The sequence below is a fragment of the Salmo salar genome, chromosome ssa02 (assembly GCF_905237065.1).
Source record: "Salmo salar chromosome ssa02, Ssal_v3.1, whole genome shotgun sequence".
In the NCBI taxonomy this organism is placed as follows: Eukaryota; Metazoa; Chordata; class Actinopteri; order Salmoniformes; family Salmonidae; genus Salmo; species Salmo salar.
Genome location: NC_059443.1, coordinates 84527159 through 84543054, shown reverse-complemented (window position 1 = coordinate 84543054; position 15896 = coordinate 84527159). Strand labels below are relative to the sequence as shown.

Sequence of the window (15896 nt, the reverse complement as noted above, 5' to 3'; positions counted from 1 at the left end):
TCAGCTCATGAACATGGGACCAACACTTTACGTGTCGCATTAATATTTGTGTTCAGTGTAATGAAATACATTTAAAAATCTAAATCAAATGATCTGTTTTTCTTCTTCCTATGCGGTTGCAATGCTGTGTACAGTTGTACTGCAATATAGGGCTTCAAAAATCTATACATTCGCTTGTTATTGCAGGACGACTCTTATTTTGGAAAAAATAGATCCGCCTTTCTGCGGCCATTTCATGATCTGCTACCAGCAGAATGGTAACGGGAAGGAAATGTTTTCAATGGAACGGATGTGAAGGTCTAGTCTTTTCTTTCGGGACTTTAGGCAGAGAGTCACAGAGTAGAATATAACGTTACCTCCCTAATCTACAATTCAACACAGTAGGGATAAACATCTCATCTGGTTCACTTCGCCTGAACTCTGCAAACGACCGGCCGTAAACGAGTGTCTACAATGAATCAGGTGAGTTAGATACATGTAAAGTATATATAAAAACACGTCTGCGGGCACGAACGACGTAACTCGTTTCACGGAGCTCCGACAGGTTGCGACACTCTTTAATTTAGAGCACAGTTATATTTATTGTTTAATATCGCTTTACTAAGTATTGTTTGCACAGTGTCATCTCTCGTTGCTCTCCCGATCGGTAATAATGGCCGTGAATTGCTGAATGGAAGACTGCTAAAGTAGGCCTCAGCAAAGCCTTGGATTTTCCTGAACGAGCTACCGACTGGAGAACCGGGCATATCTGCTCCTGACACAGTTAAGGTTAATTTGGTCTGCAGAATATCAGAATCAAGTTCTTTCATCTCTCTTCATTTACAGTGAAAGAAAATATATAATCGTTAACGTAACTTGACATAGGAATTGTTGCTGCTTGAATTTGTTGGACAGTGGTTACTTAGTTCTACTGTAGTATACTATAATTAGTCTGAATGGATAGACCTACTGTAACATAATGTAATGGGAACTTTAATGTTTGTGCTTTTCTTACAACTAATTGCAGTGATCTATTCCTGTGCTGTTCTATATACCAATTTCTGTGTTCATGCAAGTGGCTGATTGTACAAATCACCTATCAGTATCTGCAATTTGGCAGTACACCCAGACCGTGTTTTGAGAACAACTAAAGATATCTCAGTTTCAAGGTCTAAGCTTAGAGGAGAAACCTCGAGAGGTGTTAGTCTGTCACATGTTATGAAACAAAACGGTCCTGAATAAATAATTATGCTAAATCATGCAAATATAACTTGTCTGTGTATAGCCGTGTATATGACAACTGCTGGGACTGTCCCGGCAGAGCTCCTGATTGACATGTACTATGGTGCATTGAGTTGTTTGGAACCTCTCCAGCGCGCTGTCAATAAACGATGATTCATTTAAGATTGACTTCGAAGTGTCCCTGTGTAAGAATTTTTCCACAACAATGCTATAATTAGTTTGAATGGATATACCTACTGTAGCATACTATAATTAGCCTGGTTTGTATTTGTATTTATTATGGATCCCCATTAGATGCTTGAATAAAATAAAAACATTTCACAACAGATTTCACCACACATTAAGTGTGTTCCCACCGGCCACTACTCTACTAACACAAATCTACAACCCAAATAAATCCCTGTGTACTTGTGTATATAGTGCTTATGTTGTCATGTGTTTGTGCCTGTGTGTGTCTCTTCACAGTCCCTGCTGTTCCATAAGGTGTATATTTATCTTTTTTATTTTTTTAATCTAATTCTACTGCTGGCGTCAGTTACTTGATGTGGAATAGAGTTCCATGTAGTCATGGCTCTATGTAGTACTGTGTGCCTCCCATAGTCTGTTCTGGACTTGGGGACTGTGAAGAGACCTCTGGTGGCATGTCTTGTGTGGTATGCATTAGAGTTCGACCGATTATGATTTTTCAACGCCGATACCGATTATTGGAGGACCAAAAACAGCCGCTGCCGATTAATCGGCCAATTTCTTTCTTTATTTATTTGTAATAATGACAATTACAACAATACTGAATGAACACTTAATTTAACTTAATATAATACATAAATAAAATTAATGTAGCCTCAAATAAATAATGAAACATGTTCAATTTGGTTTAAATAATGCAAAAACAAAGTGTTGGAGAAGAAAGTAAAAGTGCAATATGTGCCATGTAAAAAAGCTAACATTTAAGTTCCTTGCTCAGAACATGAGAATCTATGAAAGCTGGTGCTTCCTTTTAACATGAGTCTTCAATATTCCCAGGTAAGATGTTTTAGGTTGTAGTTATTATAGGAATTATAGGACTATTTCTCTCTATACAATTTGTATTTCATATACCTTTGACTATTGGATGTTCTTATAGGCAGTTTAGTATTGCCAGTGTAACAGTATAGCTTCCGTCCCTCTCCTTGCTCCAACCTGGGCTCGAACCAGGAACACATCGACAAAAGCCACCCTCGAAGCAGCGTTACCCATGTAGAGCAAGGGGAACAACTACTCCAAGTCTCAGAGCAAGTGACGTTTGAAACGCTATTAGCGCACACCCAGCTAACTAGCTAGCCATTTCACGTCGGTTACACCAGCCTCATCTTGGGAGTTGATAGGCTTGAAGTCATAAACAGCGCAATGCATTGCGAAGGGCTGCTGGCAAAACGCACGAAAGTGCTATTTTGAATGAATGCTTACGAGCCTGCTGCTGCCTACCATCGCTCAGTCAGACTGCTCTATCAAATCATAGACTTAATTATAACATAATAACACACAGAAACACGAGCCTTAGGTCATTAATATGGTCGAATCCGGAAACTATCATCTCAAAAACAAAACGTTATTCCTGTTATGTCATAATTACGTAAAATTCTGGCAAATTAGTTCGCAACGAGCCAGGCGGCCCAAACTGTTGCATATACCCTGACTGCGTGCAATGAACGCAAAATGACACAATTTCACCTGGTTAATATTGCCTGCTAACCTGGATTTCTTTTAGCTAAATATGCAGGTTTGAAAATATATACTTCTGTGTATTGGTTTTAAGAAAGGCATTGATGTTTATGGTTAGGTACAGTCGTGCATCGATTGTGCTTTTTTTGCAAATGCGCTTTTGTTAAACCATACCCCGTTTGGCGAAGTCGACTGTCTTTGTTAGGAAGAAATAGTCTTCACAGTTCGCAACGAGCCAGGCGGCCCAAACTGCTGCATATACCCTGACTCTGTTTGCAAGAGAAGTGACACATTTTCCCTAGTTAAAAGAAATTCATGTTAGCAGGCAATATTAACTAAATATGCAGGTTTAACAATATATACTTGTGTATTGATTTTAAGAAAGGCATTGATGTTTATGGTTGGAGAAACGTGTACCTAAGTGATTATATGCAACGCAGGACAGGCTAGATAACTACACATGGTTCATGATATTACTAGTTTAACTAGTGATTATGATTGATTGTTTTTTATAAGATACGTTTAATGCTAGCTAGCAACTTACCATGGCTTCTTACTGCATTCACGTAACCTCGTGGAGTGCAATGTAAAGCAGGTGGTTAGAGCGTTGGACTAGTTAACCGTAAGGTTGCAAGATTGAATCCCTGAGCTGACAAGGTAAAAATCTGTTGTTCTGCCCCTGAACAAGGCAGTTAGTTAACCCACTGTTCCTAGGCCGTCATTGAAAATAAGAATGTGTTCTTAACTGACTTGCCTAGTTAAATAAAGGTCTAAAAATAAAAAATAATAATCGGCGTCCAAAAATACCGATTTCCGATTGTTATGAAAACTTGAAATCGGCAATAATTAATCGGTCGACCTCTAGTAAGCATGGATGTCTGAGCTGTGTGCCAGTAGTTTAGACAGACCGTTCGGCGCATTCAACATGCCAACACCTCTCACAAATACATGTAGTGATGCATCTCTCCTCTACTTTGAGCCAGGAGAGATTGACATACATATCATTGTTAGCTCTCTGTGTACATTTAAGGGCCAGCCGTGCTACTCTGTTCTGAGTCAATTGTAATTTGTAAGTTCCTCTTTGTGGCACCTGACCACATAACTAGACAGCAGTGCTTATAGTGCCTATTAGAACATCCAATAGTCAAAGGTATATGAAATACAAATGGTATAGAGAGAAATAGTCCTATAATAACTACAACCTAAAACATCTTACCTGGGAATATTGAAGACTCATGTTAAAAGGACCCACTAGCTTTCATATGTTCTCATGTTCTGAGCAAGGCACTTAAACATTAGCCTTCTTACATGGCAAATATTGCATTTTTACTTTCTTCTCCAACACTTTGTTTTTGCATTTATATAAACCAAATTGAACATGTTTCATTATTTATTTGAGACTAAATAGATTTTATTCATGTATTAAGTTAAAATAGTGTTTATTCAATATTGTTGTAATTGTCATTATTACATATATATAGCGATTAATCGGACGATTTAATAAATAAATAAATAAAAAAATAGATAAAAATCGGCCAATTTAATCGCTATCGTCTTTTTTTGGTCCTCCAATAATTGGTATCGGCGTTGAAAAATCATAATCGGTTAACTTCTTACGTTTTTAAGAATGATTGAGGGCACTGGGTTCTTGGGGACCTTCAATGCTGCAGAAAGTTTTTGATACCCTGCGCCAGATCTGTGCCTCAACACAATCCTGTCTCTGAGCTCTACGGACAATTACTTTGACCTCATGGCTTGGTTTTTGCTCTGACATGCACTGTCAAATGTGGGACCTTATATAGACAGGTGTGTGCCTTTCCAAATCATGTCAAATCAATTGAATTTACCGCAGGTGGACTCAAAGTTGTAGATACAGCTCAAGGATGATCAATGGAAACAGGATGCACCTGAGCTCAATTTTAAGTCTCATAGCAAAGGGTTTGAATACTTATGTTTAAGGTATTTCTGTTTTTTTTGTTTATAAATGTGCAAAAAATGTCAACATTTATTTTCGCTTTTTCATGGGTTATTGTGTGTAGATTGATGAACAAATGTAATTTAATCCATTTTAGACTAATGCTGTAACAAAATGTGGAAAAGTCAAGGTGGCTGAATACTTTCCGAATTCATTGGTCGTCTAGTAGCCAGCTAGTGGGGATACTTGTAAACAGTACAGCTAGGTTGTTCCAGCTGTCGTTTTGTTACATGCTAGCCTCATTTTGAGCACAGTAGCTAGCTAGCTACTAACTACCTAACCTCAGATAATTAGGGTTTTAGAAAAACAGGTATATGGTAGCTAGCTAGCCAGCATAGTTACAGGTACTTTTATGCTTGAAACATCTTTGGAACAAATTATCCACATTTGCGAATAGTTAGCGGTAGCTAGCTTACTTATTGGTCCAGGGAGTAGGTTACCTGGTATTATTTGCTAAACTCTGTACTCATCCTTGATCATTCCATTCTGTTGCAGAAGAGGGATGAGGAGAGTGAAGGGTCCTCCTCTTGGCTTTTTGGTTTGTTTACAAAACGCGGAGTGTGGGCTGTGCCAGAAACTATATTGGCTGTGCACCCCGATTAATCAATATTTAGTCGGTTTTTGTTGGTTGGATCTAAACTAGCATTTCTGCACTTGGACAGGAATTAGGTTGAAATATTGCCTGCAACTTCCTCTGGAGGCCCCTTTAAAATTGACGCTGGCCACATAACATTTTCAGATGTTTCGAAGTACATTTTTGAAACTTTTTTGTTTTGTTTCAGCATTTATTTTTTTTACGTATTTTTTTTTTTGTTGGTCATATATCAACTACCAGTTTACTTTTGTAATGATTTAAGTAGCCTATATTAAATAATTGTTGGAATCCAGACTCTGACAGTACCTGGTCTGGGAAAAGTGGGGATTTAAACAGGCCCTGAAAAGCAGATGGATTTCATGCCCATCCATTTCTGAGTATAAGCTACCAAGTTCCCATAATGCAACACTAGACTATAATAGGACATCAGGAACAATTCAGAGGAACAGTTTTCTGGACAAAGGTTTAATAGTTGACTTATTTTGGACCATTTATTTAGTTGTTTTACCCTCAGTGTACCAATATGACAACACACCTACTCTCTTTTTGGGTAAACAGGAAACACTCTCCCTCCAACCCTCCTCCTCCCTACCCCTCCTGGAGTCCCCGTGTCATGCCTCTCCCGGTAGCCCCTTACTGCTGGGTCTGAAGTGGCTGTCTGTGCTGCTGGTCGACTGCAGGAGAACACCGGAGCTAAGTGGGTTTATGCTCTGACATACATTTATTTTGGGACACTCCCCGGATGTCATTAATTACCACTAATGAATGTGATTTTACATTGAAGATTAAATTAGGTTACAAGAGTGTGAAAAGCTGGGCCTAAATCTGGCATTGATATGAAGGAACCATAACTGTCTGTCTTTGCTTCACAGGGGACAGTCCTAACCGTCGCTCTCTCAGTAGAAGGGGCTTGTTAACTTGGGAGGCTAAACAACAACATGATGCTGAGGAGGCAGAGAAAAGTCTCTCCAGATCAGAACACCTCAAGAAACAACAACAGAGACCCACAAGGAAGAAATCTCACTGCTGCACTGACTGTGGGAAGAGATTCACCTCTTCAACAGACCTTAAAAGACACCAGAGAATTCATACTGGAGAGAAACCTCACTGCTGCTCCCAGTGTGGAGCTAGCCTCTCCACTGCCAGTGCACTGGAAGGACACATGCGGATTCACACTGGAGAAAAACCGTACCAGTGCTCAGAATGTGGGCAGAGATTTAAAGACTCCAGTGGTTTACGCATACATGAGAGAATAAAACACACTGGCGAAAAACCCCACTGCTGCTCTGACTGCGGGAATAGATTTGTTACATCGCAACACTTAAAAGCTCACCGGCGGACTCACACTGGAGAGAGACCGTTCCACTGCTCTGAGTGTGGGAAGGGTTTCAAACAAGCGTCAGCACTCTTTGAACACAAACGAATACACACAGGAGAAAAGCCTCACCACTGTGAGCAGTGCGGGGGAAGCTATTCCTCTGCTAAATTACTCAGAATACATCAGAGGATTCACACAGGGGAGAAACCTTACCAATGCACTGACTGTGAGAAAAGCTTCAGATTTTCGTCTTCTTTAAGATGTCACCAGCTAAGACATACTGGAGAGAAGCCCCACCAATGTACTGAGTGTGGGAAGAGGTTTGCTTTTAAGACTGGACTCTTGCAACATAACAAAGTGCACACTGGAGAGAAAGACTACCAGTGCCCACAGTGTGGTAAGAAGCTAGGATCATCTCATTCTCTAGAGCAGCATAAGCGAACACACACTGGACAGAAACCCTTCCACTGTTCCCACTGTAAGTTGAGCTTTGCCACTAATTCAGCCCTGTACAAACACCAGAGAATTCACACAGGTGAGAAACCTCACAGCTGCAATGTTTGCCAGAGGAGTTTTGGACGGTCAGATCACCTGAAAAAGCATATGCAAATTCACACAGGAGAAAAACCATACCACTGCTCTAAGTGCGAGCGGAGTTTCACTAACAACAAATCTCTGAAAGAACATGAGGTCAGACACACTGAAGCTAAACCTCACTGCTGCTCCCAATGCGGTGCTAGTCTCTCCTCTGCCAGGGCACTAGAAAGACACATGCGGATTCACACTGGAGAGAAACCGTACGAGTGCTCTGAATGTGGGAAGACGTTTGCACACAGAACCAACCTTGCGAGACACCGAATAGTACACACAGGGGAGAAGCCGTATCAATGCTCTGACTGCAAGAAGAGCTTTCCAAGACTTGGCTCTTTAAAACTACACAAGTTCACACATTCAGAGAAGATGTACCACTGCTCTCAGTGTGAGTCGAGCTGCACAACGCCAGGCGCATTAAAGAAACACCAACTTATACACACTGGAGAGAAGCCTTACCACTGCTCCCACTGTGACAAGAGCTTCCTTCGACAATATTCTCTCAAAGAACACGAGCGTCTTCACAAAGGAGAGAAACCATTTTCTTGCTCAGACTGCGGGAACAACTTTGCCACAATGGCAATCTTGCGAATTCACCAGCGAAGACACACAGGAGAGAGGCCATACCACTGCCCTTTCCCTGACTGTGGGAAGAGTTTTGCCCAGGCCAGCGCCTTGAAAGTTCACAAGAGAAGGCACACAGGAGAGAAGCGGCACCACTGTGGTCAGTGTGGGATGAGTTTTGTCACGTCAGGTGACTTGCGAACTCACTCCAAAAAGAAGCATTAGTGCTGCACGAGTGTGGACTCTAGTGTTTCTAGATCCGATTCCTAATAAAATTACGAGAATCCACACAGGAAAGAGGCGGTACAGCTGCTCAGTGTGACGAGTTACACCGATAATGGTCACCTGTTTACACCAGCTGACACACACAGGAGAGCAACGTCCTCACTCTTCTGACTGTAAGATGAGGTTCCCCACTAAGGGTCAACTGACTGGACACCAGCAGAGACCCACAGGAGAGAAACCTCACTACTGCTCCGAGGGTGGCAAGAGCTTCAAGTGTTCAATGGACCTGAGATGCCACATTCAGCGCAAACACAGTGGGACATCCTACCACTGCACCCTCTGTCAGCGCAGCTTCAGCTCCCCATAGCATCTGAAGTATCACCAAATGACACACACGGGAGAGAAACCATTTGTCTGCACCGACTGCGGGAAGAGATTCACTCTGGCAGGTGGGTTGAGGTACCACAGGAGGACACCAGAGAGAAACCTCACACCTGTGATCAGTGTGACAAGCATTTCAGTAAAAGGATCCATCTGCAATCACATCAGTTGACACACAGGAGAGAAACCTTTCAGCTGTGATGAATGTGGAAAGAGATTCACACAAGGGAACCCTGGCTTCACACAAGAGAATACACACCTGAGAGAAACCTTACCACTGCTCTCTAACTGGGAAATGCTTTCCCACCTCAAGTGATCTGATTATACACCAGAGAACACACACAGGAGTGAGGCCTAATGGCTGTGGACAAGAGAAGACTGATAAATATTTTAATTAGTCATTTGTAATTGATTGAACACCTATAGAAACAATTATAGAATGAGCATCAAGGACACACGGTAACAACTGTGAAATGTGAACGCTTGTAGGTTGTCCTTGACAATGCCCATACCTGAAACAACAATACTTTAAAATATGGAGGTTTTCACTCGGTATTGTGGATTTCACCAAAACCGGTAGTTTTTAATTTCGGCCAAAACGTTTATCTAAAAAAAAGGGCTTTATAAATAAATGTGATTTGAACTTGCATCATTGTCACAAAGCCACAACCGCATTAGAAGTTCTGAATGAGAAAGTGTAGGCTATATATAAATAATTACGCTCTAATGGAAAATCATTCAACAAAATGAGTATTTCTATCAAGGTGTAGCCAATAACATTGTTTGAACTTTGATACACGGCCTCATGGGATTGACTCTGTGCAGCCAATGGCAATGTTCGCTTTAGTTATAATGCCAGGAGCCTCTTGTGGATTTGACAACTCTAATGCAGTTCCACCTCCAACACCGCCAAAACAATCACTATGCAGATGTTGTCTAACACGGGTCTAATTGAATCAAGCCCTGAGAACGGACACAGTTCTCAACATACTCACAACTTGCCATTGGATACAAATTATAAACATTTGGATGCAGAAAATAATTGCTGCAAATGAAGTTCTAGTCAAATACTGTATGGAACATGATATTTACCATCTACTGTTCTTTCTTCTCAGCACTTCAAAATGAACACTTTTGAAATGTAGCTGGTATTTTTTTGCATTTGGATTGTGGGCTCAATTCAATGAGATTTGTAGCTAGCCGACACCTGCATAGCTGGTGTTGTGACGGTGTCTGAGGTGGAACTGTGTCAGAGCTGCTAAAAACACAAGCTGTTCCTGTTGTCGTGTCTTTGGCATCATTAAAGTGAAGACTGTTATTTTATCAAATCAATTCTCTGTAATTATTATTACGTGATTAAACTAATCATGTAAATGTAATTAACTAGCAATTCCGGGCACCAAGGAAAATCTTCAGATTACAAAGTTATAATTTTCCTAATATAACTCTTCAGATATTTTAATATCTCATCAATTAGTCTTCTAATTAATGAATTATTATTTACCTCACGTCAGTCTCAACCAACAATTTACAACGTTTGGAATATCTGCACGAACCCAGCCTTTACTATAAATCATCCATACACCAATTGGCTTAATTATTTATTTACTTACTATCTAAATAATCACAGAAATGCATAAACAAACACACAAATGATGGGGAAGATTCCCTAGTGGGCTAAGCCGATATGACGGCTTGGTGGACAAAGGGAAGTGGGTGTGGACTGAGAGAGAGAGCGGGAAAGACAAAAGGGAGTCACTACACACTACTATAATTATATTAATTGAAATGCTAATCCTTTGCACATGAACGCTCAGTCATTTGCGAATAATTGCAATTAATATATATTTACGCCCATGTGTCGTCGTGATCTCTGTTGGAATCGTCAGTCCATCTGCTGGAGAGGTCATCCGAGTCTTTCTGTTTCCCTGAAGATCGAAGTCTTTCGTGGTTAGAATGGATACTTCAGAGTACCATTCAGAAATGTTCTCGTAGTATAGACGTTTCGGCGGTTGTCGGTCGTTGCATCCCAGGTTTATATAATTTCTAGCTACAGACTAGTAATTAGTATCTAAGATTTTCTCTTATTCTGTAGGGATTGATATTCTCAGAGTTTAACCATTTCCAGCCGTGTAGCCAATGCTCCACGTAGTATGGTTAAGAATTCAATAACTATTCGTAATCACAGCTCACTCTGTGGGTTTGCTTAGTCTAAACTCAAACCTGTGCTACCTCAGTTTACCCCGAGGTATGTGTGGTCTGAAGAGGATTTCCTCAGGAGGGGCTTTTATTCGTAACAGTAGAAAAGGCGGTTCTATGACACCTGATCATGTCTGTGCTCACGGGGGCGTGGCCAATGACTTAGTTAAACTTTAAAGAGAATACAGTTCTTTCACATTAAAGGTTTAACATCATATTACATCATTTCACGAATAGTTTCATCTTTACACATTCATTTTATACAATAATTAGATGAAACCTCATAACGGAGGCACCTGTATAAACAGAGTTATGGTAATGTGGCTGTATTGTTTTTCCATGAGGTCACAAACATAAAACAAAACGTACCGGGTCGTAGCTAGTTTCTCCACTGACCGTTTGCACATTCTCCAAAACATGGATATTGTTCCAGTCTCAAATTCTGGAATGTAGTAGAATTTGGCAGGAGTTCCTTTGTTCTACTGTGGATCTCTCTCTCTCCATACTGCATGAAAAGGGGGAGAGAGTCTCCGCCAGGAATTTACGACCTGAGATAACAGAAACTTGGTGTAGGAGAGAGTGAGAAGCCATGATCTATACCCAGAAAGGTCCATGTCATGACACCGTCTTATACCTATCGTGAAAATGGACATTGGCTGCATGGAGGAGTAGGAATCCCATTCAGCCATGTTTACAAGCTAAAACTCTGGAATGTAATTTAGGGCTGGATTCAATCCATTCTGCCCTAATCCGCCATAACCGACAACTGCATAGTCGTTTCATTGTTTTTATTCAGGTGATGCCTGAGGTGTAACTGCATTGGAGCTGTCAAATCAGAAACCTGCTGTAATACCCATCACTGATGTTGCCATTGGATAATCTCATGCAGCCTTTTTAGATTCAAATGTTTGCTCTAGTCTACACCTCGAATAGCCTGATATGCTGTATGGTGGAAAATTACAAGATTATGTTCTATACTGCTTATGCATTGAATAGTTGGATCAGTTATTTTCCACTCTGTGTCTGTTGGCCTGAGTTAGGCCTCTGGGTTTAAGGCCAACAGCCGATTGGGTGTAAAATTGTGATAAGGCTACATCCTGTCTTCCATACACTGAGGGTGCAGCTGTGTGGAGGAGAACTGAAAGAAGATTACCTTTGTATAGCATCAGCAATATGACCTGGAGACAGAAACTACACCTGATCTGAGCTAATCTTGTTGTTCCTGCTTGAGTGGACAATATACCCTTTAATGCTTTCACACTTCTGCTGACTGCTACGTCGACAGAGGTTGTACCTTTTTATAAAACTGACACCCAACTCTGTTCAGGGGCTCTTAACTCTGCACCATTGAGTGATTGTTAACCACTCCAGAATTGCAATTCTTATAATAAAACTTGTTTGAAGAATCTGCAGTCTCTTCTTTTTGATTAGAATTTCCTCAACAGTTGTAATCTACACCTCAACTAGCCTGATATGTTGTAATCTACACCTCAACTAGCCTGACATGTTGTAATTTACACCTCAATTAGCTTGATAAAACGGCACATTTTGGAGAAGCCTTTTATTGTCCCCAGTACAAAGTGCACCTGTGTAATATCTATGTAGTTCAATCAGTTTTTTGATAAACCACACCTGGATGGATTATCTTGGCAAAGAATAAATGTTCCCTAACAGGGATGGAAACAAATTTCTGCACAAAATCTGATAGAAATAAGCTTTTTGGAAGAAAAAAAATCACAATCTGGTCATTTTTATTTCAGCTCATGAACATGGGACCAACTCTTTACGTGTCACATTGAAATGTATTTTTCTTCCAATGCGGTTGAAATTCTGTGTACAGATGTACTGCAAAATAGGGCTTCAAAAATCTATACATTCGCTTGTTATTGCAGGACGACTCTTATTTTGGAAAAAATAGATCCGCCTTTCTGCGGCAATTTCATGATCTGCTACCAGCAGAATGGTAACGGGAAGGAAATGTTTTCAATGGAACGGATGTGAAGGTCTCGTCTTTTCTTACGGGACTTTAGGCAGAGAGTCACAGAGTAGAATATAACGTTACCTCCCTAATCTACAATTCAACACAGTAGGGATAAACATCTCATCTGGTTCACTTCGCCTGAACTCTGCAAACGACCGGCCGTAAACGAGTGTCTACAATGAATCAGGTGAGTTAGATACATGTAAAATATATATAAAAAACATGTCATAGTTTAATATATCGTTGCTCTCCCGAACGGTAATAATGGCCGTGAATTGCTGAATGGAAGACTGCTAAAGTAGGCCTCAGCAAAGCCTTGGATTTTCCTGAACGAGCTACCGACTGGAGAACCGGGCATGTCTGCTCCTGACACAGTTAAGGTTAATTTGGTCTGCAGAATATCAGAATCAAGGTCTTTCATCTCCTCTTCATAACAGTGAAAGAAAATATATAATCGTTGTAAACGCGACTTGACATAGGAATTGCTTCTTCTTGTATTTGTTGGACAGTCTGGTTAGTTAGTTCTACTGTAGTATACTATAATTAGTCTGAATGGATAGACCTACTGTAGTATATTATAATTAGTCTGAATGGATAGACCTACTGTGGTATACTATAATAAGTCTGAATGGATAGACCTACTGTAGTATACTATAATTAGTCTGAATGGATAGACCTACTGTAGTATACTATAATTAGTCTGAATGAATAGACCTACTGTAGTATACTATAATTAGTCTGAATGAATAGACCTACTGTAGTATACTATAATTAGTCTGAATGAATAGACCTACTGTAGTATACTATAATTAGTCTGAATGGATAGACCTACTGTAGTATACTATAATTAGTCTGAATGGATAGACCTACTGTAGTATATTATAATTAGTCTGAATGGATAGACCTACTGTAGTGTACTATAATTAGTCTGAATGGATAGACCTACTGTAGTATATTATAATTAGTCTGAATGGATAGGCCTACTGTAGTATACTATAATTCGTCTGAATGGATAGACCTACTGTAGTATACTATAATTAGTCTGAATGGATAGGCCTACTGTAGTATATTATAATTAGTCTGAATGGATAGACCTACTGTAGTATATTATAATTAGTCTGAATGGATAGACCTACTGTAGTGTACTATAATTAGTCTGAATGGATAGACCTACTGTAGTATACTATAATTAGTCTGAATGGATAGACCTACTGTAGTGTACTATAATTAGTCTGAATGGATAGACCTACTGTAGTATATTATAATTAGTCTGAATGAATAGACCAACTGTAGTATATTATAATTAGTCTGAATGGATAGACCTACTGTAGTGTACTATAATTAGTCTGAATGGATAGACCTACTGTAGTGTACTATAATTAGTCTGAATGGATAGACCTACTGTAGTATATTATAATTAGTCTGAATGAATAGACCAACTGTAGTATATTATAATTAGTCTGAATGGATAGACCTACTGTAGTGTACTATAATTAGTCTGAATGGATAGACCTACTGTAGTATACTATAATTAGTCTGGTTTGTATTTATTATGGATCCCCATTAGTTGCTGCCAAAGCTGTTGTTAACAAAAATAAAAACATTACAAAACATTTCACAGCAGATTTCACCAGACATTAAGTGTGTTCCCTCTGGCCGCTACTCTTCCACAAATCTACAACCCAAATAAATCCCTGTGTACTTGTGTGTGTATATAGTGCGTATGTTGTCATGTGTGTGTCTCTTCACAGTCCCCGCTGTTCCATAAGTTGTATTTTTAATGTTTTTAAAATCTGGTTTTACTGCTGAGTTACTTCATGCCTCTATGTAGTACTGTGCTCCTCACATAATCTGTTCTGGACTTGGGGACTGTGAAGAGACCTCTGGTGGCATATCTTGTGGGGTATGCATGAGTGTCTGAGATGTGTGCCAGTAGTTCAAACAGACAGCTCGGTGCATTCAGCTTGTCAACACCTCTCACAAATACAAGCAGTGATGCATCTCTCCTCTACTTTGAGCCAGGAGAGATTGACATGCATATCATTGTTAGCTCTCTGTGTACATTTAAGGGCCAGCCGTGCTGCTCTGTTCTGAGTCAATTGTAACTTTCCTAAGTTCCTCTTTGTTGCACCTGACCACATGACTGGACAGCAGTCCAGATGCAACAAAACTAGGGCCTGTATGATCTACCTTCTTGATATTGTTTTTAAGAAGACAGAGCAGCGCTTTATTATGGACAGACCTCTCCCCATCTTAGCAGTTGTATCAATGTCTTTTGACCATGAGTTTATAATCATGGGTTACTCCTCAACATGGTCAGGTTATACATTATTCATTTCAAGAATTGGTTGAGGTTTAGTGAATGATTTGTCTGAAATACATTACTTTTAGTTTTTTTAAATTTAGTATTAGTTTATTATTTGCCACCCATTGTAAAACTGACTGCAGATATTTAAGTGTAGCAGTGATTTCTCTTGCTGTGGTAGCGGACGTGTGTAGTGTTGAGTCCTCAGCGTACATAGACACACAGGTTTTACTCAGAGCCAGTGGCAGGTCATTAGTAAAGACTGAAAAAACTAAGGGGCCTAGACAACTGCCCTGGGGAATTCGGAATTCTACCTGGATCATGTTGGGGGGGAATTCGGAATTCTACCTGGATCATGTTGGGGGGGAATTCTGAATTCTACCTGGATCATGTTGGGGGGAATTCTCAATTCTACCTGGATCATGTTGGGGGGAATTCTCAATTCTACCTGGATCATGTTGGGGGGAGTTCTGAATTCTACCTGGATCATGTTGGGGGGAATTCTGAATTCTACCTGGATCATGTTGGGGGGAATTCTCAATTCTACCTGGATCATGTTGGGGGGAATTCTCAATTCTACCTGGATCATGTTGGGGGGGAATTCTGAATTCTACCTGGATCATGTTGGGGGAATTCTCAATTCTACCTGGATCATGTTGGGGGGGAATTCTGAATTCTACCTGGATCATGTTGGGGGGGAATTCTCAATTCTACCTGGATCATGTTGGGGGGAATTCTCAATTCTACCTGGATCATGTTGGGGGGGAATTCTCAATTCTACCTGGATAATGTTGGGGGGAATTCTCAATTCTACCTGGATAATGTTGGGGGGAATTCTCA

At 40.2% G+C, this 15896-nt stretch overlaps 2 protein-coding genes across 3 annotated transcripts in view; both read left to right on the top strand.

The window, feature by feature from the left end:
• Positions 1–217: 217 nt before the first annotated feature.
• Positions 218–10004, top strand: LOC106594479 (zinc finger protein 883-like). The gene is made up of 3 exons (XM_045711419.1): positions 218–462; positions 6051–6189; positions 6365–10004. The coding sequence occupies exons 1-3, from the start codon at positions 454–456 to the stop codon at positions 8188–8190; spliced, it is 1974 nt and encodes a 657-aa protein (XP_045567375.1). The 5' UTR covers positions 218–453; the 3' UTR covers positions 8191–10004.
• A 2687-nt stretch (positions 10005–12691) lies between these two features.
• The window catches only part of LOC106594502 (zinc finger protein 850), a 62362-nt gene continuing 59157 nt past the window's right edge, over positions 12692–15896 (top strand). Inside the window, exon 1 of one of the 2 annotated variants that reach the window (XM_045711416.1) lies at positions 12692–12938. In XM_045711416.1, the coding sequence (XP_045567372.1) occupies positions 12930–12938 (9 nt within the window). In that variant the 5' untranslated portion in view covers positions 12692–12929. The remainder of the gene's footprint in view (positions 12939–15896) is intronic. The other variant, XM_014185882.2, reaches the window with a different exon arrangement.